The 27,219-nt window shown below is 46.4% G+C and overlaps 1 protein-coding gene across 1 annotated transcript in view; it reads right to left on the reverse strand.

Moving 5' to 3' along the window:
* Positions 1-27,219, reverse strand: part of LOC8025626 (sortilin-related receptor) — a 286,962-nt gene that overhangs the window by 201,244 nt on the left and 58,499 nt on the right. Inside the window, exons 11-13 of the mRNA XM_029971324.3 lie at positions 24,418-24,515; positions 20,536-20,714; positions 15,845-16,028 (exon numbers count right to left, since the gene is read on the reverse strand). Of these exons, the coding sequence (XP_029827184.2) occupies positions 15,845-16,028; positions 20,536-20,714; positions 24,418-24,515 (461 nt within the window). The remainder of the gene's footprint in view (positions 1-15,844; positions 16,029-20,535; positions 20,715-24,417; positions 24,516-27,219) is intronic.

Raw genomic sequence — 27,219 nt, forward strand, 5'->3', positions numbered from 1 at the left:
AAGCGAGAGCAACCGTGAGAGAAGAACCCTGACCAAGCTGTTGCGGCTGTTGTTGATGGAATTCTCACTTTGCAGATACCATTGTCGTACATGGGCCTTTTCCTCCGTTGGTCGCGATCAAAGCCGAGAAGTGGCTTTTGACATGAAAAGCGTATGTCAAACAAACCCGGTTATTACTGCTGTATAAAGTTCGCCAGCTGTTATGCCCACAACTGCTGGTCCCCTTCAACTTCCATAGGGACATGAGTACAATCGGCCTGTCAAACCGGTCCTTTTTCCAGTTTGGTTCAGGTTATGTATAGATTGTACGCTCCAGCAGGGAAGCAGCTGGCACCCCCCCCGGCCTCCCATATATGTACAGCACTCAAGTCGAGTAGACACTGGTACATGTCCACCGGGAGCACACTGGGTCTCACTGCGCCCCTCCATCCTCCATCCCTTGTGGGTCCCAGCACGGGGCTCAGACAGCAGCCACGTCGACCACACTAGGCTGGCTAGCCTTAGTAGCTAAGCCCACAGGCTACACCTTATTTTTTTTGCGCATTACCCGCATCAAAATTTAGATGAAATCAGAGGCAAAGAAGGAGAGCGGGTTATGCAAAAATTTTGGCAGGCGGTGCGGCTTCACGTCACTGCATGTAAGGTCGTAGGGTCAGATTCCCTAGGATGCCTCCTCTTCCGTCTCTCCTAGGGAGATTCTTCTCCCCAAGGTAGCCATCTTCGCATCATTTGCGGCCCGAGCATCTAAACCGAGCTCTTAAACCACGGGGGCAAGGGGGAGGGGCAGTCTTGGGTAGTAACGCGTTACTACTAACGCGTTACTGTAATTTTGTTACTTTTTTGGTAACTTGTAACTGTAACGAGTTACTTTTTTTAAAATGTAACTTGTAATTGTAGTTCTATTACTTTTTTCTGAGGTAATGATGAAAGTAACGACAGTACTTTTTTCGTTACTTTCCAGTGTTTTATGAATAATATATCACTGAACAAGTGCAATTTAAATTTTCCTTGCACTTTTCAAAACGTCTATTCCGACATTTCGAGTGTCAAGTTGGCCTTGCACAAACTTGTGAATACATTCTTTCTCATGAGCCCCGACCCGAATATAGCCACGTGTAGACTTCATGAAAACAAAATCTAGTTACCATTACGCACGCGTTTGTACTTTGTAACTGAACACTTAAGGCTCACTCACACAGACCCGTTTTCTTATGTTACGTTACGAAAAGTCACCAGGAAATCTGTGCTTCGTATTAAGTGTGGCAACCAATTCAAGGAGATAGCCTGGCACGCGACATTCGAGACACCAATGTTTCGGTGACTTAGACGTAACGTAAGAAAACGATGCTGTGTGAAACGTTGAACCGAGCTCAACTCCCTACGTTACGTTACGATGAGCCTTGTGTCCTTCGTTGCCACGGTAACTCACAGTGTTAGCTCGTCGTCATCGAAACATTCGTGTCTCGAATGTCGCGTGCCTGGCTATCTCCTTGAATTGGGTGCCCCACTTAATACGAAGCACAGATTTCCCGGTGACTTTTCGTAACATAACGTAAGAAAACGGGTCTGTGTGAACGAGCCTTTACATCTTAGTACCGTAATATCCCGAGTCATCGCCCACCCCATTTTTTGGGCCAATATCGATTTCCGAAAAAACACCGAGTCATCGCCCACCCCTTCAAATACCCCAGGGCGGACTCTGCGATCCGCGAACACTCATCCTACCCGAATGACGCGGCCGCGGACCTTACAGTTGGAGAACGTCCGTGACAAAGTAAAACGAAGGAGGGAAAGGCACTTCTTTTTGTTTACGCATTTCCTCCGTGAGCGACCCCAAAGTGGTCGTGTATCCGTGCGAAAAGAAAGCGATGGAGATAACAAAATAAGAGTTTGTTAATGTAACCGCGGAGTGTTAGGTCAAAGTCTGTCTCCGCGGAAGTAAGGTCACCGCGAACCCGCTCCTTCTTCGCGACCGCGGTTGTGCAATATTTTAGGCAAAGCCAACGCGTAAATAAAGCTTTGCTGGAACGCCCTACACAGACGTTTGCAGAGCGTCCCAACCGTGCATTGATAGCCCGCCGTGCACGGACGCACGTATGTACGCACCAAACAAGAAAGTTGCGCAAGAGCTTGCAATTGAAAAGGCGCCCGACTTGGCCCGACGCCAAAGTATTTGCCAACGCGACCGCCGGCTTTCCCGCTTTCCCAGCATTGCTCTTGGTCGCTTCTTTGGTCCGCTCGCTCGCTCGCTCGCTTGTTGCGCCTGGTTGGTTTTTCTATTTTCTTGTAGACTTTTCTTTCTTTTTTTTTACTAACTAGGAGAACATAATGGTGACATTCTTTCACGGATCAAACGTTCGCGCTATATGCAAATCGGCGGTGTTTCTAGCACGTATGCAAGCAACGGACTTCGCTATAGGGTGATTTCAGACAAGATCGACCAAAGGATGGCTAGTCGACATTTTCAAATCAACTGATGTTTTTATATGTTATTGTCTAGTGTCTGGTATGAACGAATCCAAACTTAGTTTTGACTAGAAAAAATACTTGGGGACAGGAAAAATCGTAATGCATGAGGTGGTGGACAGTTGCATTAACGCGCACTGATGGAGGGGGCCCGTTTGAGAGTGAATAACTAAAGCGATAACATTAGGAGAACTCTAATACGTTTTAGGCGCAAACTATGGGTATAGCTTGCTTGTAATATAAAGTAATCATATTTATTTAAAATTTATTTATTTTTCTAAAAATTGACAAACATGCCTGCTCGAACGACAAATGGCAAACTTTGGAGGTCTGTAACTCATGAAATAATTTAATCATTATGATATAATTTGCAGATATTATTCTACTAATATATAGCTAATATTTAAAAAATAACTAAGGTATCTGTGTGATACAATAGTTAGGATATATTTAGTCAAACATGGAAAAAAAATCAAACAAAGAAAAATTCCGATGCGAATAAAAAAAAACACCACCCTCGATTTTTTTTAAATTTAGGTAACCTGTTATACTCTATTTCGGCATTCATTTCCATTAAAAACATGTTGCATCATTTTATTGAGAAAGAAGATACAACTCCCCAAAGTAGGGTCCTTTTTCAAAGCCTACACTTAGCAGTGTTTTATACAAGAACTGACTCTGAGTTCCAGTTTCATGAAACCAACACACATCTTTTATATATTTTTATTCAGATGAGGCCAATGATAACTAAAGAAATCGTTCACACACTTAAATTAAGGAGAAACTACTGTGTACAAAGAGGTATCATATTACGGACTAGTGATCCGAGAAAAGATCATGCAGCCATCGGCCACTAGGAACTTTGTTTACTTTATTCTCCTGCGACGTTTGCAAGTCCGGTCTCAGGTCGCCGCCATCTTCCTCAGTGGGGTGCGCTCTTGGACGCGGCCATAATCCGATTACGACGCCTTCGCAAGGCTTCGGTAATCGGATTATAACTGGTCCAAGCGCACCCCAGCCAAGCAAGATGGCAGCGCCCTGAAGCCGGACTTGCAAACGTGTGTATGCTATTCCCTCTTCCGCTCTACCTTCATCTCTCTCTCTCTCTCTCATATATATCCCTGATATATATCCAGAACAAAAACAAATACTTTACTATACTCCGTTTCACCTTCAGTCCGAGCGCAGTGGACGCCACGAGCCATCCCAGCCGATGCAGCGCCGGGAGAAAGTCGCGTGACCTGCCGGTAAGGCGGGGCGACGCAGGGAGCTCAAGGTCGCATGACACTCCCTCAACGCCGCATTGGCTGGGATGGCTCCTAGCGTCCGCTGTGCTCGGACGGAAGGTGGAATACAGGACACTCCGCTCATTTGCATTAGACGGAGCGATGGCCGCGCCCGATTCCTCCCCTGGTGGCGCGGGATAATTTGGGTGTGTCCCTTTCCCTATTTTCTCCTCCCGCCAGAACACGTGACCGATATGCGTCACCGACGATGCCAAACGCAGGCGGGCGAACACGCGGGGGCTAGGCGTGTTGGCTAGGCCGGGCGCGACGACTGTCAGCGGCCACCATTGCGCGACCTGTCACCGCATGCCAGCGTCCTTTTCGACGGATGGCACGCTACAGTGTCCTTTTGTAGTGAACTTAGTAAGACGCGTTCGCCGCTGTAAAAAATCCGTGAAAATGGCATGAGGGACGGTGTGCTCCGTTCTCCGCAGCAAGAACCGGACCTTGCAGGGCAAAAACCTGCCATTTTTTTCGGTTCCCTCCAGATCAAATCACGTAAGTAAACAACTTCGGCGTCGCGTTTCTCATGCTGTGCTTATTCAAAATATGTGTGTAAAACATATATATGATTCGTGTTTGTTGAATGCTGAGCTGTATATATTTGTTCAAGGCGTTTTTATCTGTGTTTGCTGAATGCAAAGCTGTACGCATTTGTTCAATGTGCAATAAATATTGTTTCAACAAATAATTAATCGAATGACATTTATAAGTGGAACCTGAGTTCGCACCTTCAATTATCATTGTAGAAATACTAAAATAATCCAAACCAACTTTGTTCAAGGCCAGCATGGTCTATTAGGAAAAATGCTGACTATCCACGAAGTAATAAAAAATTATTCCCAACTTTCTCAACATTTTTTTTTTCTGTTGCCTTGAGCTGCTGCAAAGCACCACCTACTCGCGTTTTGAAAATAGCGAGAAAAGGATCACACGATTAAATCGTCTCATATCTAATACACAGAACCCCACTCCTGATATCAGAATTTTGCGCCAGCCGGGCATTCCCGAAACCAGTACTTTGAAAAATTCTCTACATACCGAGCTCGTGAAAATAGGGTCGTTTACTCAAAGTGCCTTCTCGGGCGCATTTAGCGATAATCATAGTAGCCAATACTTTGCTGTGAAATATATGACAATACATTGCTGTGCCTGCTAAACGTGCTTGTCGTGTCGACATAGTTCCTTAATATTAGTTGCTCCCTACTGCTTTGAAGTGCGATTACGACTAACCACACTTATTAGAACATCTTTCAAAACCGCCCGTACCAATTTCGATACTCGCTGATCGAGCTACATGCGTGCGGGTTATATAACACAACGTAGACATTGAGCTCATCCTACGTATACGCGCTCTTTAAATGAGTCACCAATAAAGTGTCCGCTGGTTTTTAAATTCAACAGACAACCCACGCCGCCACGACCGAAGAGCGTGCACACACCGCAGGAAGTTCGGCCGGTAGTAAAATATCCCGCACCGAGAGACGGCGCTAGTCACCATCCGATCCTGAAGGGGAAAGCATCAATACCGTGCCACATCCACCCATTCAAAGCGCGCAAAACCTGTCGTCCCCGAGGCCATTGTATTCGCGGGGAGTGTCCTGTATTCCCCCTCGTAAAGTATTTGACAAAAACATGTTCAAGCATTCCCTTTCTGCGTGGTAGTGTTCTGTGGCTAGCAAAAATCATTTCCTCGCTAAGCTCACGATTATGGCAAAATAGTTGCCGGAAACCGCAGACGACACTCGTCGCTAGTTCTGGCAAAACGGCCGATACAATCTTTTTTTCGCATTTCCCCGCTCGCTGTCAAGGACAAGGGGGTTCGCTTCAACCAGCAAAACATGGCCGCCGACGCCTGTTTACTGAGCAGTCATGCCTGTCGCCATCTCACTCGCTGGCGTCACGGGCGATAATATCAGGCACAAAGGGGCACACCAACCGGCAGCATTATCCCCAAATACTCGAGCCTCGCGTAAATACATAGAGTGTAAACGCTGTCGCCATGTTATCGTAGTAAGACCGCCCCCCCCCCCCCCCCTCCCCCAACGGGGACTGCAGTACGCGACAGCGTACTAACACAACGGCGACGATATCGACATCGCGGGCTCCGAATTTTCCCATAGTTCTACTCCACGGGCATTTCTCGAAACGCTTGATATTGTGTACGCCCGCCTGGAAGGATTTCAGGCGCGTAGTTAAGATAAGGCGGTTCTCCGCGGCAAAAGAAAGCAATTTCACAAAAGCTTAAAAGCGGCGGCGACGCGTGTGCGGTGAACGCTTGTAGTTTTGGTGTAGACAGGGTGTGTGTGTTCTCGTTGTTGACACCAGCCGGCGATAAGGCACTGCAGGCGGTAGCTCAGTACAGCAAGGGCTAATCCGAGTGACCATCAACGTAACCCCACCGCCAACCCCTCGCGAACCGGTCGCCGACATGGCTCAGGCTGTGTCATGAACCACGTGGTAGAAGCTCGGGTGCTTTCATATCAGCGCGTGGAGGGACGACAGTGCGATTCCAGAAAGTCTTTTTCGAAGGCCGCTGACCACAATTTTTTGTCTGGAGACTTTCCCTCTTTCTTCCTTTGACATGGATCAAGCTTTGCCGACAGCCTCAGTTGTGACCTCTCTTTTCAAATGTATGTTTGCAGTGAGTGAGCTCCTCAGCCTCGGACTTGTCACTTGTGCACCCAGTAGTTCTTTCACTTGGCAATTATATGCCATCAGTTGGGGTTTAATTTCTATTATTTATGTATACATTATGAAGACGTCCTGGAGCTCCGAACGAGTGTTTTGTGCAGATTACTTTTGCGAACACAAAAAGACTATACCAAAGCAGCGGAATTTTCGAAGTGTTGGCGAGTTGGACCTAAACCCGTTGAAGCAAATTCTTCCGCCTGACAGTTCCACCAAAGTGAGTGCGACGGACTACCTGTGCTACCATTGCTTCATGCACATCACTAAGGAGATCTCGATGCGAAGCTCAGAGCAGTGCCCTGACATATTTGTGCCAGCTGAAGAAGCAATTGAAGATCTAAATCGCAGCATACTACCTACAGATGTGTCGCCGCTGAGACAACCAAGCGTCGTAAGAAGTCGGGACAGGCCTGCCTATGTCAAGAGAAAGCAGACAGAACTGGAGCAGGTTGCTGTCAAGAATATACGCTCAAGGCTACGTATTGCGTACGACAGGGACGCACCATCGGGGTCGTCCGAACCAACATGCTCCACATGCACTGAGTGGGTGGACAACTTTCGGCAGGCCTTTGAAACCGCCACCTCTCTCCGGGAACGTTGTCAACTGCTTACACTCCTGCCGTCAACACTGACGAAGAATGAGGTTCAAAAGATGATTCCACAGGCCTCAATGTACCTCATCAGTAAATCCCGAAAACTCAAGGAAAAGCATGGCGTGTGGTATGAGCCGGATCCTTACACGAGGTGCAAGGTGAGCCCTGAGAACCTGTCTGCTGCCCTAGAGTACTTCACGAAAGACGAGCTACAATGTTTGCGCCAAAGTCCCAACCAGAAGGAAGTCATCTCTGTCATGCTCAACGGAGAGAAAACGTTCGTGCCAAAGTGCTTCATGACACGCTCAATACGAGAGGCCTTCCGTATATACAAAGACAAGCATCCCGATTCCGGCGTTGGGCTAACGAAATTTTATTCGATGCGCCCTAGATGGGTCCAATGTATTCCACACCAGGAAGTGTGCGTTTGTGTGCGCTGCGCCAATTATTATCTTTGTATTGCCGCTCTAGAGAACGTTACAGGCTCAACATTCAACACTGGTGAAATGAACTCGGCATTTCTGTGCGACCCAGCAACAGAACTGTGCCTTCAAGGAGACTGTGATCACTGCCCAAAAGGCCAGTTTCTTACACTCCAGGAACTTGATATCCCGGAGGATGAAGAGATTGTGCTTGCAACATGGGAGTCCGACAACCTTGTGAAAAAAACTTTGGAACCTGAGACTTTCCTAAAAGTCATCCAAGTGACGGTTGGAAGTTGGTTACTTCACAACCATATCCGGCAAACGCAAGGTAAAGCGATCTACGATGAAAAACAGTGCATGCAACGCGGGAGCATTGTCTTTCATTTTGACTTTGCTGAAAACTGGACCATCGTGTTTCCTGACGAAGTGCAAGCATATCACTGGAAAAGAAAACAAGTTTCGATATTTACATGTGTAGTGACGACAAGAAAATCTACAAACAGCTTTGCCATCATCAGTGAGGACCTGTGTCACGACGCCGCTCACGCTTGCTTGGCTCTAGAAAAAGTGAAGGAGTGGGTTGAAGACAACGTGGCGGTATACTCGTACGTGACGTACGTAAGTGACGGCGCCGCCAGTCATTTCAAGAATCGCTACCAGCTTCACCAATTTGCAAAGGACGATTGCCCACAAGCCCAGTGGTTATTTTCTGCATCTGGACATGGGAAAAATGCATGTGACGGAGTTGGCGGACTCGTGAAGCACCAGGCCACGCTGAACAACCTGAGAGAACGTTCAGTAAGCGCAATTCAGACGGCCAGGACAATGGTGAGCGTTCTATCAAAGAAACTGAAAGGCGTGCATCTTGTATATCTGGACGAAAATGAGGTTGTTCGGTATCGTGAACAAAAAAAAAGAAGAGTGGCTGACGGTGCGCGCCTTCCCTGGCATTCAGTCTTGGCACGCGTGGCGGCTCAGCAAGTCATCAACAGAAGGGACCTGTGACGTATATGTAGCACGGACAGTCGGATCTGCTTGGAAGCAACTTTATTAAATGGGTACAGCGAGGAAAACCTTAGCGTAAAGTGCCGAATTTGATTTCCCAAGGACTGCTCATTTTGAATGCAGGGACATCTTATTTATCACATTTTTCTTCACGGGGTATTTAACCTACTGTTTTTGTTGGTGGTTACTAATAATTTTTATCTGATCACTATAAAAAAATCCCAAAATGTTATCCTCGAGCAGGATAAAATATATCGGCTTGCCACGATTCATTCATACACCGAGAGCATCGAAGCTGCTCCAGTTAGGCACTATGGCATCCGTCACCTGAAATTGTTTGTAATCGTAAATACACAGCCAACCTAAATATCTTACTATTATATCTTTGTTTTTGTGTGTGGAAGTAAAGTTATTTATTTTACTCTAGATGTAAAATATACCGGAAGGTACAACTTCACACTGCATCATCTTTTCTCAAATCATTAGTCTCTAATATGATACCACTTTGTACGCTTATGTAAAATGCTGTATATAGTTTCTCCTCCCTTTTACTGTGAGACCGATCGCTCTTTTTATCAATGACCTCATCTGAATAAATGTATATAAAAGATTTGTGCAAGTTTCATGAAACTGGAACTCAGAGTCACTTCTTGTATAGGACACTGCTAAGTGTAGGCTTTGAAAAAGGACCCTACTTTGGGGAGTTGTTTCTTCTTTCACAGTGCAATGATGCAACATGTTTTTAATAGAAATGAATGCCGAAATAGAGTATAACAGGGTACCCAAATTTTAAAAAAATCGAAGGTGGTGTTTTTTTTTTTATTCGCATTGGAATTTTTCTTTGTTTGATTTTTTTCCCATGTTTGCCTAAATATATTGTAACTATTGTGTCACTCAGATACCTTATTTATTTTTTCAATAATAGCCATATATTAGTAAAATAATGTCTGCAAGTTATGTAATAATGATTAAATTATTTCATGAGATACAGATTTCCAAAGTTTGCCATTTGTCGTTCGAGCAGGCATGTTTGGCAATTTTTAGAAAACTAAATAAATTTTTAATAAATATTATTACCTTATATTACAAGCAAGTTGTACCCATAGTTTGTTTGTAAAAAGTTTTAAAATTCTCCTAATTTTATTGTTTTAATTATTCACTTTCAAACTTGCCCCCTCCATCAGTGCGCGTTATTGCAACTGTCCACCTCTCCCTGCCTTACGATTTTTCTTGTCTCCAAATTTTTTTCTGGTCAAAACTAAGCGTGGATTCGTTTATACCAGACACTAGACAATGTCATATAAAAACATCAGTTGATTTAAAAATGTCGACCAGCCACCCTTTGGTCGATCTTATCTGAAATCACCCTATAGTAAAATATTCTTTCGTGAGCATTTTTTTCTATAAAACAACGAAACTAAATCGAGTTTTGAGTTTGATGTATCTCTTGTGCATCAGCGTTAGATACGCAGAGAAAAATAGGCGGTTTTTTCCGTTTTTTTTTCAAGTGTTTGTGCTCACCCACCGAGACATGGCCCACCCCACTTTTTTAATGAATTTCAGGCGGTAGGGGGGGGTGGGCGATGACTCGGGATATTACGGTATCTTGAAGCACTATCTACGTTGTGGTTTTTCTTTTTTTCTTTGAAAACACTTTTTAATTCGGTGATTCAACTGTGAAACAACAATACACGCGGAGGGCACTGCGCATGTTTCGTATTTTGATTAGCGCCAGTACTCTGGCGTGGAAATTTTCAAACACTAATTTTGAGAAGCAACTTCTGCTAAGTTACAATATGAAGTAAAAAGTCTACTTTTTAATTTTATCCAATAAAACTTGGTGAAGGGCATTTTCTAGTTTGTCATTCTTTTTTTTTATGTTATAGAAAAGTAACTGAAAACCAACGTGGTTACTTTACTTTTTAAAAGTAACTGTAACGAGTTACTCTTTTGTTGCGGTAACTGTAACGGTAACTTTGCTACTTTTTTCTGAAAGTAACTGTAACTGTAACGAATTACTTTTTAAAAGTATCTTCCCAATACTGGGGAGGGGCATCACTCAACATTTTTGATGCCCGGCCATAAAAAGTTTGTACGATATCTGCACCCTGTGGGGTACACTAACCCTGTCACGTGCGAATTGGGTGGTTGGTTATGTAGTATGTGGACCGTAGCATTGCGTTCACTCCTGTCCAGTATGGTTTACGCGAGCAAAGTGAAAACGAGGCTGGTGAGGCCGAGGCTGGTGAGGCAGAGGCTGCGAGGCCGCGAGGTTCCGAGGAGCAGACAGCGGACTGCGATCGGCTCGTCACAGTCTGTTGTGTGTCAGGAAAGTTTTACCAGACAAAACTCGAGGAGGGGACGCGCTGTGCGATGTGCCAGCTGTGCATGCCAGAGAACTGGAGCCGCTCCGTCAGGTAGGTGGAACGAGAGCAACGTGAAAGCCAGATCGGCGAGACATGCCAGACCCTGATGGGTGGACAAAGGACCATGACAAGAGGACGAGCCGATCCGCTGAGCAAATGAAAGTGTGTGGCATTGCCGAGACCAAGATGGGGCTTTGCAGCGTGAATCGCTACAGAAGCCTTCTACGGGGACTTTCGTTTACCGGCGTGCCCCTGTTGGATTACGTCCTGAACTTTGCAGTAACACGAACTTACAAGCGGTTTTCTTAGATTTCCGAAAACCACCGAACAGCTCAAACAATGTACCTATTTCGGCCCTTTGTTGCACCAGCGAATGGACTTGATCAAAGTGAAGTTTCGTTCGCTTCAAATCGGATGACTTGGGCAGTTGTGCAGAGTGCCCCTGGAAAGTCGCATATAGTTGGTCCAACGTTGGTCACGATACCTATTAATGAAACAGCATAGACAACCTCAAGGTTCAATGTTGGTTCCGATGCACACAGAGAACAGTCCCCAACATATTGCGAGGTTGTGGTCCACAAAACCTTCCCACGGGCATGCACAAAGGAATCGCAGTCAAAATCCTCAAGAACTTCTATCGATGCAAAACACATCTCTCAAACTGAAAGAAGTTACACACATCGTTAGAGCGCTGATATCCACCTGCACGATGGAGACCGAGTTTGATAGAATTCATTTTTGTTACACGACAACATAAAAGGCAGCAGGCGCAGTGAGCTGCCGCAATCATGAGCAGAACCTGGTGCCACTGAGTTGGTAGAAGCAACTATGTATCACCCGATGGCCATGTGTGGTTCATATGTGAGAGAGGAATTGGCGAGGAAGAGGAGTGCTGAACCGCAGCGAATGTCGTTAGATCCAGTCAGATCACGTCAACCTCGTCATCTCGTTTGCTCCCAACCATTCACCACATGTTGCGCTAGGTGGAAGTCATTTACAGCCCAGTAAAAGCAAAAAGCTATTGCCGAAGAGATCGGACTGGGAAGCGAGAACTACGACATTGGCAAGTTGTGCGTGCGAGAATGGAGGGAGAAGGAGAGCCTACACTTTGGAAGCCGCGACCGCAGATCATTTTACGGTCCCAAGACTGCTGCAAACCCCCAAACTCGAAAACACGCTCGCAAAGTTTGTCGAGGAGAGGAAAGCTCAAACACAGTGATGTGATTGGCCTAAACCATTTTGGAGCACCTTTCGCAGCAGCCAAAACAGTGTTTTAGAGCAGCTAATGTGGCCTTTGGTGGTGGTGAACAACTTTTATTTGGAACCAGCAGTTGGTGGTAGCCCCTCCACACGCAGGTGGTGGTGACTACGCGCCATGCAGTACGACCCCCTCGGCTATTCCCCTCCCACCAGCCCTCGGCCCCGGGCGCGCCCCTTTTCTATCCGGGGCCGAGAGGGGGGAGCCCATGGGACCTCCGCGAGCTCCCTCACCTCCCCCATCATCCCTTGCCCGTTGCCTATCTAGAGCGGTTGTGATCAGCCGGACGGCCCTACGCTGAACCTCTAATTCACAGCTCCGCGCCGCGTTTTCGAACTGCGGGGGAATCGTAGTCTTCTCGCTTGCCTCTCTTGGGTTGAGTTCACAGTCCCACAACAGGTGCGGCGCGGTGGCCCTCGCCTTCTTGCAAAGTCCACACGTGTCGTCCGCGTTCTGGATAGATGTGTTTAGCTAGCACCGGTGTTAATAGCGACCCTGTCTGTAATTGTCTAAAAATCACAGCCTCCTCACGTTTTAGCTCGGAATGAGGGGGAGCTCTCCTTCCTAACCTATACCACTATTTCGTTATACGTAGTCATCATGCGGTCCTTCGTACTAAACCACTCTCCACCACGTGAGACTGTCCCGTTTGTCGCCGCCCGGTTGGTGAGTCCTCGCGCTGCGACGTTGGCTGTCTCGTGGTTGGGATTACCGTTCACCGACACTTCACTGCCCATGTGGGCCGGGATCCACTCGATCACCACTGCACCATCATGATCACGTCCTGTCGTTGTGGCCGCTCGCAAAATGCGAGCCGCCGCACCACACACCCTACCCTTTGCGAAGCGAGCAACAAAAAAAAAGTGTTTTGGATCAGGAAAAGTGGCTTTTGGAGCAGCCAAGATAATGTTTAGGAGCAGCAAAAGTGGCATTTGGAGCAGATATTCTTAGAAAAGAAAAATATTTGGTTTAAATGCTGTACAAACGAAAGGCACTTTGTGCTGTGTTTTGATGTGACTAGTTGTGACAGAACTCGCTGCTTGTGCTTTTACTACTGAGACATCCCACAAGTGTACAGTGCTGTAGGCATTGCCGAGCAATTCCGAAAAACCACTTGCCGCCGTTTTACTGGTTCCCGACGTGCCAGATTTTCGTCAAAAGTAAGCAAACGTGAAACAATGGATTGCAAGCATACAGGCTGGTGACTCTGTCGTGCTATCATGTTCGCATGCACGTGAGGGCAACTTCGGCAGGCTTGTAGTTGCGCATGCTTCGTTGCGCGAGCGGAGACAATGGCTGTTCGATCGAAACCGAAACCATGCCACTCCGCTCCGTCACCAACCGATTCCCAAAACTGTATGCAAAATGTAACTGTCAAGCATACGACAAAAAACAGTCCAGCGCGCGTGCTTGCCAGGCCGGCAAACAAGGTACTTACAAGCTAAACACACACACACAAACACAAAAATCCTGGGCGCATCGATGCAAGGCATTGCAAGCCAGGGTCAAAAAGTTTTTTGAGCACTTTGTGCAACGACTGAACTCGACACAAACAAGTGCGCTGTGCGGGTTCAGCATGTAACATTGCCTTTTTTGCTTTAGCTCACTTCTCTTCACCAACGTTTTTCGTGGCAAATTTTTCACGTACCGGGGTCCCTCTCGAAACAAAGCCCACCGAGAGAAACCTAGGTAATCAATACTTCGACACAGAAGTCATTGCGTTAAAGAGGGATTTTTATAGTAACGTATGATTTGAACAAGAAGAGGAATGTTGATGAACATGCGGCAGTACTTAGTTTCATTTTAGAAAGTGCCATATCTACAGTGACGTGGGGACGGCAACACCCGACGTCGTGCAATCACGGTGATTGGAAGGCACGGACTAAATATAGTTTTCCCATGGCCACTGCTTTCAGGAGCGAGTGCTTCAGCTCATAAGGTAACTTCCACAGCGCAAAAACATGGTTTCGTTTCACAGCATGACGGCATGACCGGTACCCGGCACGCTAGCATCGGACCGTCCGCACACACCCACATCTGTTGTTGAAAATATTTTAAAAAAAGACGCGAGACGAGACCCACGAGACGACGAGAGCGTGAAACGTGAGACGGCGGGAAAACCATGCAAGACCGGATGGACAATTGATGCAGGGTATTTTGTGTCGGGCGGCCGCATGCGCCACATAACACAGGCAAGCTCAATTACGGTACTCAGTTTAGTTTCGTTTTGAAAGGCGACCGAAATTGGGTTTCTGGCACAGGCTTGGTGCAGATTACCCATATTTTGGCAAAATGTAGCATGATGAAGCAGGGTTAGCCCCTTGGTGCAGTTTGGCGCAATTGGCCCAGCAATCACAGCACTGCAAACACCATCGAGAGAGATACGGCATGACCACGACATTCACAAACGAGATGATGTGGAGGTTTAAAAAATGGCTGCGTCAGCAACTGCTTAGATGGTACAGATGACGCTGTCTGTGGCAGCGAAGGTGACTCGGACGATAGCTGCAATGACTGCAGTGAAAAGTGAATAGTTACAAAGTAGAGGTAGGATTTCAATAAGATCTGGGTGTTGGTTTGCGAAGTTAATTGTGCGTGTAATACGTGAGGTATTCTTCGCTTTTACTGAGAGCAGTAAGTTGGGGTGTGGATTATTTGCAGGAGCGAGTAATAAACGCAAAAATATGCAACATCATATTTTTCTTCAGTTAAGCTGAAGAAATATTTTGCTCCAAGATTTAGAAATACAATACAGGCTCGATTATGCCGACAAAGGCCAGGGAGCACAGACCACATGCACTCTGTGTGACGTTTGTGCTAGATAATCTCTTTACTACCCATTTTTTTTTTCTTCTTTTTTGTAATTTTAATTTTCTTTTATTGTCATTTATTTTCCATTTTATTATCTTTTTTTATTCACTCGGTAATTTTTTTTACATTTATTTTATTTTTATTTAATTACTTAATTGTCATATATTTATATTATTTTACGTTTATTTACCTTATCTGAATTACTTTCTTCGTTATTTATTTATTTATTATTTTCACGCGAAACAGGCCGCTGTTGCTGTCACCTTTGCATTTAGATTAAAAAAAGTTCCTAATCCGCACCAGCTGCGCTAGTAGCTCAGCAGATCCGACTACCACCGTACCAACCCAGGTTCGGTCCCCGCTGGGGGCTCTGACTTTATCTATAACCTTTATATAGAAGCTCAACGTCCGTAATGCTCCCAGGACGTCACTAGTTCACGACGTTCCCTAGAACGCTCGTTACGACGCTCGTTCATGTTCTGCATGAATATCGATTGGGTTACCGGTCGTACCCAGCTCCAGTCTGTGGAAACGGGATACGATTCCATTCGCGACCGTGGCTTCGTGCGCACCCGCATACCAGCACAACTGCGGTTCTCCGCTAATGCCACGCGCAGTTGAATCCCACAGCAACAAAATTAATGGGACGTGCGAAAAATACAGTCGAATCTCATTAATTCAAGCTAACATGCAGGTTCCATCCTATGTCTCTCTGTAAGAGGAAACTCCCGGTAATTCGAACTTTGCTTTATACAAACAAATTTTCAGCACCCTTCGAGTTTGAATTAACGAGATTCGAGCATATGCAGCTTTTTGCCACAAGGTGTGAAGAAACGAGAGTTGCTATTGCGCACAGTAACACACTTGTCCACGTCTCGTGGTCGGCCAAGGACGTAGAAAAGCGAAGAGAGCTTCTGCCTGGGACGAGGCGAGAGGGACTCACCACTCGAAGTCGCTCCTCTCGCAGGGACAGTTGACGAGGGACACCGGGCGCACGTAGTCGCGTCCGTTGTAGCACAGGGAGTGCGGCACTCGCACCTGGAACTCCTCCCGGCGGCCCAGCAGGCAGCTCGACGACGGCCCGTGAGGGGACCACGTCTTGTAGTCGTCCGCACTGCACACGTACCCTGGGCATCCCATAGTCCCGCTTGGAGCACAAACAAAGATTACACCGGCTTCATCGTGCCACACAAACCACGCTCCAGCCTGTATTTTCACCGCAGACGTTGGCCGGGGCTAGAGCACTATATCAGAGCAGAGTCACACAACCCTTTGATCCACATGTTTTGCCGACAACATGGCCGATTGAGCAGCTTGCCGCGAGTCACGTGGTTTCTCAGGGTTTGCAGCACCTCTAGTAGTAACGCAGCACCGCCGTTTGTTGCTACAGCGGCAACTCTGGGAACGAGAAATAGCACAAGAGAGAAGATGGAACAGTCGCGGGGAAGGACCATATTCTAAGCTGTTACAGTAGGTGCCATGTATCGGCCACCGAATGCAAGTATCGAACATGTGTATGCACTTGATAGCTTTCTCTGCGAGCGAACACTTTTCAAACATTTATCTCGGTGGGGATTTTAACCTATCAAACATCGATTGGGATACCGTGTGCTCAACAACCGACTGCTGTCATTCCGAGGCACTCCTTGGCACATCGTTTGCTTACAATCTCACACAAATAATACACGGACCCACTAGAGTGACTAAGCAAGTCAGTTCAATTCTTGATCATATTTTTGTATCCCAGGAAATAACTCTGTCTGGAAATCTTTGTGAGATTGTACCGGGAATATCAGGCCATCATATGATTTGGCTAAAGTGTTCCTCCATTCCGCGCCCAAACGTGCATGCGTCTGTTAGAGAGTTTCGAGATTTTAGCACGGCACAGGACGGGGACATTCTGGACTCACTAGGCCAATCTTACAATGAATTTGTTAACATGGAGTGTCGTGCTACAAAAGAGAAATGGAGCAGAAGAGGAAAACGTCGAGGAAGCAGGTCCGAGGAGAAGTGGGCGAAAGGGAGGAAGGGTTCTTGTTCGGCGGTAACCTGACCAGGTGGAAGCACACTTGGCGACGTCCCAAGGGTGCTACTGTCGGGTGAAACATCAGCTTGGCGGTGTGCAACCAAAGCTTCAAAATCCGGCATGAACGAGGCATTCGGCAGTGACCCGAAGTAGCCGCTGGTGGGAACGATTAACGACTTTGGCGGTGTCCCGGAGCAGAGCATCCCAGACCATCATCAAGGAACACAAGGAACATCACTCATCAACAACCAAGCTCTGCTGGAAACCAGACAGCACCAAGACCCTCAGCCACACGAGGACAGACTGAAAGTGAGACAGCTTTTGACTTGTACATTTATGTATAACTAGAATGTTTCTTAATTTTCTTCTTTTTTTTTTTTAATAATAAGATTTTTTTAAGCAATTAGCACTAACCTGCATCAACAAATTTGTGCCCCTCCGCAAAGGGACAATACCCAAGGAGAGTCCGTGGATAAGTAGAGAAATACTGCAGTTATAACGTCGAGTTAAGCGTAAGTGTAAAAACAAATTGTCCACATCTCCACGTGGTGAATGATGTTGATTGGGGCGAAGCTCTGGTGGTGCTTCTGTGCATAGACGCTGAGCCGCAGCATGCCGAGCTTTTCGTTCGTTTCCATCCATGTCAGAAAGAGAATGTGTGGTATGGAACGTGGTTATATACGCATTTGAGCATTTGACCGCAGTGCCCTCATGTCTATAAACGTTGAGCCAATGCATACAAAGTTTAACGCCATTATACACGCATTTGACCGCAGCGCCCTCTCCTGTATAGACGTTGAGCGGCTACATGCAACGTTTCATCCATGACATCCCCAACTCTTGAGTTACTACCACATCTCAGAGCCCCCTACACGTCCCGCAGTCATGGCCGAGTGGTTAAGGCGATGGACTAGAAATTCATTGGGGTCTCCCTGCACAGGTTTGAATCCTGTCGACTGCGCAAACAATTTTTCTTTTTTATTTTATAATTTTTTTATTTTTTTCCCTACACAAGCACTTAAGCACGTGCTCCTGAGCACGTGAGCTCACGAGCACGATCACGAGCACCAGCAAGATCGATGTGAGCATGGACGCCGGACGGACAAAACTAGACCGTAAGAAGTTTCGCCCCTAAAAAAAAACAAAAAACTTTCAGGCTTTCCACTCTGGTGAAGAAGGAAGAGCAGCGGAGCTGTACTATGGTGGGACGACTTCTTGGACTATCTCAAGGACGACTTCCTGGACGACCTCAAGGACGACGCCTAGAGGACGACGTCTTGGACGACCTCAAGGACGACGTCTAGGACGATTTCAAAGACGACATCTAGGACGACGCCTAGGACAACCTCAAGGACAACCTCTCTGACGACTTCTAGGACGACCTCAAAGGACAACTTGTAGGACGACCTCTCTCAAAGACGACTTCTAGAACGACTTCTAGAACGACCTCGAGGACGACCTCAAGCACGACGTCTAGGACGACCTCAAGGATGACTGTTAGGACGACATCTAGGACGATGCCTGGAAAAATTCAGCCTTCCACTCTGATGAAAACCAGAGTGGAAAGGCTGTAAAGGTCGCTGCCACCTAAGGGCAAGGCCGCAAGACGGTTTTCTGGTTGCTGCCGTCGCTCATAGATGGTGGTAGCTGTCCAGAGTTTTGTGTCGACATCTGTTTGGTACCAGACACAATCCTGAGGAACCTAGCCCTTAACAGCTCCGCTGTAAAAAACCAAGTGTAAAAGTGCCGGTTTTGACACCTAGAAGAGACAGCTGCGGTTGATGATAAAAAATGCAAGATACCGTTTTTTCAATGTGACAATGGACAGCTTTTTATGAAGCGACCCTCAGAAATTTTGGCGCTCTCTCTCTCGTGGGAAACATATCGTGAAAAATATAAAGATAAACGACAGGGAAATATCTGATAATTACTCTATCTCGAAGGCATTCAATGATTATTTTAGTTCGGTATTTACGAAACACACCACACAGGGAAGCGTGCTCGCTGCGTTGGACGGTTGGCGTGGTCGGCGGGCTGTTCCAGAAACCGCACTATAACCGGTATTTCCCTTCGCGTGCCTGCATTTTAAGCGGTATGTAATTACATGGAGTTCTATGGGAGGCGAACCGGTGGTTTAAAAAAGCCGCGTTATACCCGGTCCTGCACTATAAGCGGTTACGTTGTAAGTGGTCTATAGTGTATGTAGTATGCTGCCTCTAGGCACTAACCGAGTCCCCGCAGCAAGAGCCTAGCGCATGCTTTGCCCGCAATTTGCAACTGCACGCTTCACATCGCACGCTTGGCACGCTCCACGCAGCACGCTATCGAGGCTAGATCCTAGGCTCAGACACAAAAGCGCTGAGAGTTGGCCTTAGAAATGTAACTTGATAGAATGGACGCTTGGGCGAGTTGGTGAACCATACTTGACGGTGACAGCGCAGGGAAAACCAATCTCATACCAGACACTCAGGAAGACAAGCACACGCGCTCAACTTACAACTCTTGTGTGTACGAAATACAAGAATTTTCCTCGTATTTCGTGCTACTTCTTCTACTTATCACGTTCTGAAAAGTCAACCCATACGTTGAAGAGAAAAATGAAGTAGTCGAATACACAAGAGCTGTAAGTTCAGCGCGTGTGCTTGTCTTCCGGAGTGTCTGGTGTGAGATTGGTTTTCCCTGCGCTGTCAGCGTCAAGTATGGCCTTAGAAATGCATTTAGGACGGGGCAGGGGAAACACTTGAGGGACTCTTAAAGTTCGCCTTTAAGAGCAGAATGCAATGGCGTTACTGGGACCCGTTCGCATCGCCTTCTCATTCGCCGTGCAAGCGTGCGATGCGATAGCGGCCGATAGTCCATTGCAACTCAAGAAGGTAGCGTAAGAGAAAGGAAGGCTGGGGAGGAGGAAGCTGAAAAAATGCTGGAGAGAGGTTTCCCCCTCTCCTCTCCAGCATTCCGTCTACTTCCTCCACCCCAACCTTCCTTTCCCTCGCCCTACCTTCTTGAGCTGTAGCTTACTATAGTCGGTAGCGTGTCTGGCGCGCAACCAAAGGGTCGAGGATTCGAATCCCGCCTAAAATACTTTAAAAAAATTTTCTTTCAGGCAAATGAATTTCTTTATAAAGTGAAATCATTTGAGATGTGCGGCGACCTCTAAAGTACATTATATGTCACATTTCAATCGCTTTCATTCCACGTGTGACGTCACGTCTCACGTGACGTCGCGCGTGAAACGTGTGATTACACGTGACGTCACACGCAAGGTCACGAGGCTGCTACGTCCCAACCTTATCGACCAATCGGGGTTTCCCCATCACAACGCCGCCGCCGACTTTTCTGCGACACAAGCTCCTTAACGCTATCGCGTTAAAAGAAAGAGGCAGTTTTCCGACGTAACAGCCAGGAAGGCAAACGGCATAAAGGGAATGCACATGTCCTTCTGGGAGTGCCTCGACGTAGCAGCGGGGGAATCTATAATCCGAGTCAAGTGGCATTGCAAGTCAGACTCTGGGGATGATCCCGGAGAATAAATGAGAGCGTATTTTTCTAGACAGAAACGTGGCTCAACTGCGAGAGCGGAAGTCGGAGATGAGAGAAAGGGGGCTCACGGAAGACGTTGCGCATGTCGATCTTGACCAGGAGCCACTCGTGCCTGGCGGTCTTGGAGCCGAAAAGGTTGAAGACAGTCGTCTTCTCGCCGGGCTCCGTGAGGAGGCCGTACACGCGGATCTTTTCCCCCTCCAGCAGCTGCAGCGTCGACCACTTCTCGCCCATGTCCAGTGAGTAACTGCGGCCAAGAAACGCCAGTCCTGAGGACACACCGGGGAACGCTTCCCGCTCGGGATTTAGATCCACCCACGCCCATCGCCGACACAATGCACCAAAAGCACCCATAGTTCAACTGTATAAATCATACGTTTATTTTTGCTCGTTAAAAAGTCAATTAGTCAAATTTAGTTCATTATTCGGCTCATTCGCATGTTTTCTGCAATCCTTGACGTCCGTCGTGGCTGGCAGTTAGTTCCTGAGAAGTTTTTTTTTTTTTTTTTGATAGCCCATCTTTAGTAATTTTCGAAAGCCTTCACCAAAACACCCAGTATACGGCCTTTGTCCGCCCTCCTTTTTCTTGATGAACACCCAACAACTTGAATGGTGTTTCTGCCCAAAGGTACGGCTGGGACGTGAAATAGCGCAGCCGAGCAGCACTGTTGGCTTGCGTTAAGCTCCATATGGAGGCTCGCACGTTGATCAATGTCCCGCATGGTGAAAGTAGGTTCCTTTGGCAGCGTTCCTCTGAAAGTATTGTTTCGAAGGCAGCTGCAAGCAACTGGCCCAGCAGATCTCGCTTGGGAGCCTCCAGTTGTTTCCTTTCAACAGGCCGCTTTACGGGCCGCTCCTCAACTGCACAAAGGCAATTCAAGCCTGTTCAAAAGCAACGTTGCGAGCGAGGACCGACTTACGGCTGCTTGTGCGCCATAGTCGAGAGTCCCCCAACGCTGTCCGGGCTATTTGCTCCAGTGGGTCGTTTGGCGTCTCCCCCGCACAAGTGCCGAGCTGCAGCACAGCGGGAGCTACGCCAGCTTCGACAACGCAGCAGAAAATACTCCATGCGGAGTTATGGGTATCCTGTGTCCGCAAAGCCAGTCATCCCTCTTGCGGGGATTCTAGCCGCCGGGAGAGATGGCCCAATTCCCCGGCAAACCGCCTTCGACGTGCGAGGAGGTTAACAGAGTCCTAGCCATGATGCAGTCCAAAGCTCACTACGATAATCGTTTAGGAAATTACGCTTTATACCTGGTCAATCTCTCGTTAGATGAATAGTAGTGTCCAACCTTTTCCCTCACTAGATAAAGAACAGACTGCCCGGCAAAGGGCGCGCATTATTTGACCCAATTCATTCCCATAAAAATTCTCCAAAATTAAACAAATTTACAGCCTTCTGTATCTTGACAGTCTCGACATTTTCGAACAAAGACCGAAATATAAAGCAACTTCCCTGGGTGCATTCAGTTTCAGTGGGGAGCAATGAAGCCTTTTCTTTAGTCCCATTATCAAACGACAGATTGACTCAAATAAAATGTCTACCTACACATTCAAAGTGTTCAGTTCTCTAGGTACTTGTAAGTTTGAACGGGGGTCACCAAAAATAATTGATCAACTATGTGGTAGAAACTACCGAACGAAAATTGGTAAAAATATTCTTCAGGTGCTGGACCAATCTGATCTTTCAAAACTTCTTTTGGAAAAGAAATTATTAATGTGAAACATTTAGCTAGGTGTTCGGCATTTCATGAAGCCCAGATAAAAGCGTGGCTGCAAGGCTGGACTTGGATTGGTTGACGGGTGGGAGAGGAGGAGTAAGGGGCTTGACACCGATCGGTCATTGGTAAGATTCTGTGTTTTCGGCGTTTATTTCTCGTGAAATTCGGAGGGGGTTTTTCAGAGTTTATTTTTTGCCGGCGATTAAGGGTTTATCGGAGTTTATTTTTGCTAGATTCCCAATTCTTTGAAATTCAAAGTTTATTTTAAAGCGTAAGATTTAAAAAAAACATTCAAAAACAAAATAAATAAGGTTTGGGTACCGCCACTCGTTGTCCCGATGGAAGCTCGATGCGCCAAAAGGCAAGCCCCTTTCGTAAGTAGTTCTAGATTTCAAAGGAAACTGAAATGAAATCTCCTCGGGGCCACTGACCTTGTGCTCTTATAAAGTTTACTTGTAAAACTCCGTCTTTTTGCTGTTTATTTTGTCGCTGTGACCCCGAAATTCAGAGTTCTTTCGATAAATCCGCATTGACCGAACATTTACCGGCAAGTGTTTTTTGGATTTTTTTTTGTTTATCCGAAAACACGGAACTCTAGTTTTTAGGGAGGTCTTGTGACCAGATGGGTGGGCAAGAAGGCGAGGAGGAGCCTGACCACCTGAGTGCACCGAAAAAGACGAGAGTATGGAAGGCTCTGGATGCTTGCCAGAGTTATATTAACGGTAGTGTTGCTTCATTCTAGGGACAACTATCCCGTGCAGACATGGTACGCGTTAAACTACCCGATGAACAGCGCTGTGAACGTAGGCGTCTGAAAACTAAGAGTATCCCTAAACTTTTGTGACGCTAGAAAGCTTCACGTATGCAACACAGTTGCCTAGTAATTTGCCATACATTTTTTTCTGAACCAAGTCCCCCGAGGGAATATTGCCACCTGTGTGGCCGAATGGTTATTGCGCTTGACTGTCGCACGGCAGGGCTAGGTTCGATTCCAGCCAGGCGGACTGTCCTTTTATTTATTCTTTCAACTTGGCCTTCTCGTAAGTTCGAGAACATTGTCGTCTAATCGAGTTCCGAACGTTCTACACGTCGAGTGTTCTACGTCGAATGTTCCAAGAACCCACGAGGGCACATAAGGGACTCCGCATGGCGAGTGGAGTCAGTCTCGGCCCCAGCGTTCGATTCTGCTGTTTCGCCGCCTGCGACGCTAGCCTCTATTTATTGTGTCTTGGGCAGAACCCCATTAAATGTTTGCTTCAGTTTCCGTTGCCTTATCAATCGTCATACGTGACAATATTGCAAATCACCGAGGTTTCTAAAAGCAATTCGGAACCCATAAAGTCATAAAAGTAATTGAACGAGAGAGCGAACCTGGGGACTTACTATGTCTAAAATCCAGGCGTGTGCGAATAGTAGATTTTGAGTTGGAAGTAAATTGAGTAGTCTTGGCAGAGAATTTTCTAATCAAATATCTAATTGTTTCTCAAAGCCTTTCTCAAACGAAAAGCTCGCCGAACTTGCGAAGGTTGTTCCCGAGCTTCCATTTGTTCATTTCTATGCCGAGTTAATTTTAATCTAAACAATATTTATGGACATTTGACATCAGACTGGACGTACAAAAATGACAGATTGGACCTACAAACGACACATTTGACATTAAATTGGACCTATAAAAATGCCCAGCTATACTTAATCAAGGCGACCTAGGAATATTCATTCTGTATGCAAATACTTTTTTTACAATGACAAATGATCGATGCAGGTTGTATCTATAAGGCAATTTTGAAAATTTCATTGCGATGTAGATATCAACATTTACAAAGTCCTTGCAAATACACCATCCCACTTTGAAAGTCTGCTTTTCTCGCAAGCATGCGACTGCAATATTTATACTTTTCGATGCCTGCGGGGGTTAGCCCCGTTGAGCACGCTTCTCACCGAGCATTGGCGCGTTGCGGAGAAGCAACACGGCGGAGGCAGGCTCCACGGGTGTTGCTTTTCCGCACTGAACCGGTGCTCCGTGAGAAGAGCACTAAACGGGTCTAAGCTGCCACCATCAACGCTTGAAAAAATATGTTGGAGTTGAACTGGAAGCGAATATCAAAAAGCGTATCATTCTAAACTGGTATTCGAAGATGTTAATATTTGCGCAACCCTACAGTAAAAACTGTCCAATTTATTTCAACCCAGTTGCAACTCGGAACAAAACAGAAAGTGGAAGTTTCTCACAAAATTCGGTCCGTCTCTCCCCCGAAGACATAGAACTCGGCGGCGACAATGACTCCACCAAAGTCGGCAAACGAGTAGAGGTGGTTTCCGTAGCGGGCCTGCAAATAGAAACGGCTTGAGCAGAGGACGGCAACATCTCCAATGATGCTGTGGACACAGCAGAGGCTGCCCATGTGTATTTCCTCAGAGTACAACCTCCTTCGTGTACGAAAAAACCCCAAGTGAGCGGGCAAGCTGGTGATAACTAATCATTGTGTCTCTGCAATAGTCTCGGGTGTTGGTTTCCCTAGCCGTCACAATCCCAGACGCCATTTCGGCCGAACATCCATACTCCCGTTTGTTGTGCTGGCCTTTGCAACTGTTCCCCTCTTTCCCGCCCTTGAGCACTGCGCTTCTTGCTCGGACAGACCACGGGCTCCGAAGCATGAGAGAAACACACCCTTTCGTCGTGGACGGCTTGCCCAATTCCATTTCATGTCGCGACGTGCGACATCAAGCTTCACCACTTTGCACCGGCTGGCCTTGGATCTAGCAGCACAAACCGGATTTAGAGATTATTCAGCTCCCAATTAAAACAGGATAACCAGTCATTCGAATGACCAATAAAATTATCTAAGCAGCCGTTGTTTTGGAAAAGACAGGAATCTTAAAAACAAAGTAAAAAACAATTGTGAAACCATTTTCAGAAAACCACTTTTTGGGAAAAAAACATTAAGTGTGCAGGTGAGCTGGTGGATGTTGATCGTGATGTAAAACACCCGAGACTCTGGTAAAAGCTGGGAAACTTGGTCGAAGAGAAAAGACAGGAAGAAAGAATGTCTCGAAAAAAATCTTTTTTCTTTAGCAATATTGACGGCGTGAGAGGCAATTTAATTGACAGTCACCTCCTTTGCACTTGTTTTCTCTCTCGGCATTTCGGGTGCGTGGAGGAGAGGTGCATCGGCTTGGCCATCACATTGAGGTGGAGAGAGGCTGTGACCGGAGAGAGGTTGTGACCCTCTCGTTGAGGTGGAAAGAGCGAACGACCATTCCGTGGCGTCATGGACTTTGCGCGCAGAATTTAAAATGAATTTCGCGCCGTCAATATTGTTAAAAAATGTTTTTGTTTTTTTTTTCGCGTAAAAATTATTTTTTGACACACATGTCCCCACTTTAAAATTTTTTTTTCTTTCTTTTCAGTGGTTCTTTTTAAGGCTTGATAGTTTTGTGCCATAAGAGGCCATCTCAAAATCCACTTTAATTAAGATCATGTAGTGCCAAACTTTACACGATCACCATTCCTGCTCCAACCGCCATTCTGGAGCTGTTCAGTTCGGCAACTCCTTCTGGGACCTACCGCAGTCGAGCCAGCTGAACGAGTGCTGAATGAGTGCATAGAAAGGCCTCATCATGCTGACCAGAGAACACACAATGTGTCTTTGATCAGCATGATCAACTACCAGAATCCATCTGTGCTTTGTTTTTTTCTATCTTTCTACTCTCCATTTCTTTTTTTTTTTTCTCTCTTCCAAGTATTCCTAATGTATTGTTTTGTTTTTATTTTTTTATTTTATATGTATAATTTTTTTATTATTTCATTTTGTTATTTCATATTTATTATTTTTACAAGTTTATTTCTTATCAGTGATGTGATTAGCCTAAGTCATTTTGGAGCACCTTTCGAAGCAGCCAAAACAGTGTTTTAAAGCAGCAAAAGTGGCTTTTGGAGCAAATATTTTTAGAAAAATAAAAATATTTGTTTTTCTAATCACATCAGAATGTCACATCAGAACACAACACAAACGAAGGGCACTTTGTGTTGTGTTCTGATGTGACGTGTTGTGACAGAACTTGCTGCTTGCGTTTTTACTGCCTAAACATCCCACAAGTGTACAGTGCTGTAGGCGTTGCCGAGAAATTCCAAAAAACCGCTTGCCACCGTTTTGCTGGTTCCCGACGTGCCAGATTTTCGTCAAAAGTAAGCAAACGTAAAACAATGGATTGCAAGCGTCCTGGCAGGTGCCTTTGTCGTGTAATCATGTTCACATGCTCGTGAGGGCAACTTCGGCAGGCTTGCAGTTGCGTGTACTTCGTCGCGTGAGCGGAGACAATGGCTGTTCGATCGATACCGAAACCATGCCACTCCGCTCCGTCGCCAATTGATTCCCAAAATTGTGTCCAGCAGCACGTGCTTACCAGGCCGGCAAACAAGGTACAAGCTAAACACAAAAAAATAAAAGAACCTGAACACATCGATGTAAGACATCCCGAGCCAGGGTCAAAAAGTCCTCGGAGTACTTTGTGCAACGACTGAACTTGAGACAAACAAGCGCGCTGTGCGGGTTCAGAGTGTAACATTGCCTTCTTTGCTTTGGCTCACTTCTCTTCAACTTTCTTTCGCGGCAGATTTTTCCCGTACTGGGGTCCCTGTCGGGAGAAAGCCCACCGAGAGAAACCGAGGTTGTGAATTTGCATTCCACACTCGCATATTTTTTTTCTCCCCATATTATTGATGTCAGATTTTCCCAACCACAAACAATATGTTGACCTACTGAGAGAATCTGAAGATCAAGCTTTTGCCAAAAATCTGAACATTAAGCTTTTGCCAAACTGGTGTTTCCTACGCGATTTACAGAGTCATTGTTCCGAGTCTTGTGCGTAGGATTTGGGAGCGCAGATTGGTGGCAATGTTTCGACGATTTCCAGAAATGGTCACACTACCCGTTTACGCACACTAGGGTGCCACCAACTGCGTGGCAACCGCTTACACACTGTCCACGTCCAATCTGCTCCTTCTTCGATGACGAGCTCCAAATAATTAGG

Source organism: Ixodes scapularis, unplaced genomic scaffold (genome assembly GCF_016920785.2).
Source record: "Ixodes scapularis isolate PalLabHiFi unplaced genomic scaffold, ASM1692078v2 PGA_scaffold0__279_contigs__length_252992795, whole genome shotgun sequence".
In the NCBI taxonomy this organism is placed as follows: Eukaryota; Metazoa; Arthropoda; class Arachnida; order Ixodida; family Ixodidae; genus Ixodes; species Ixodes scapularis.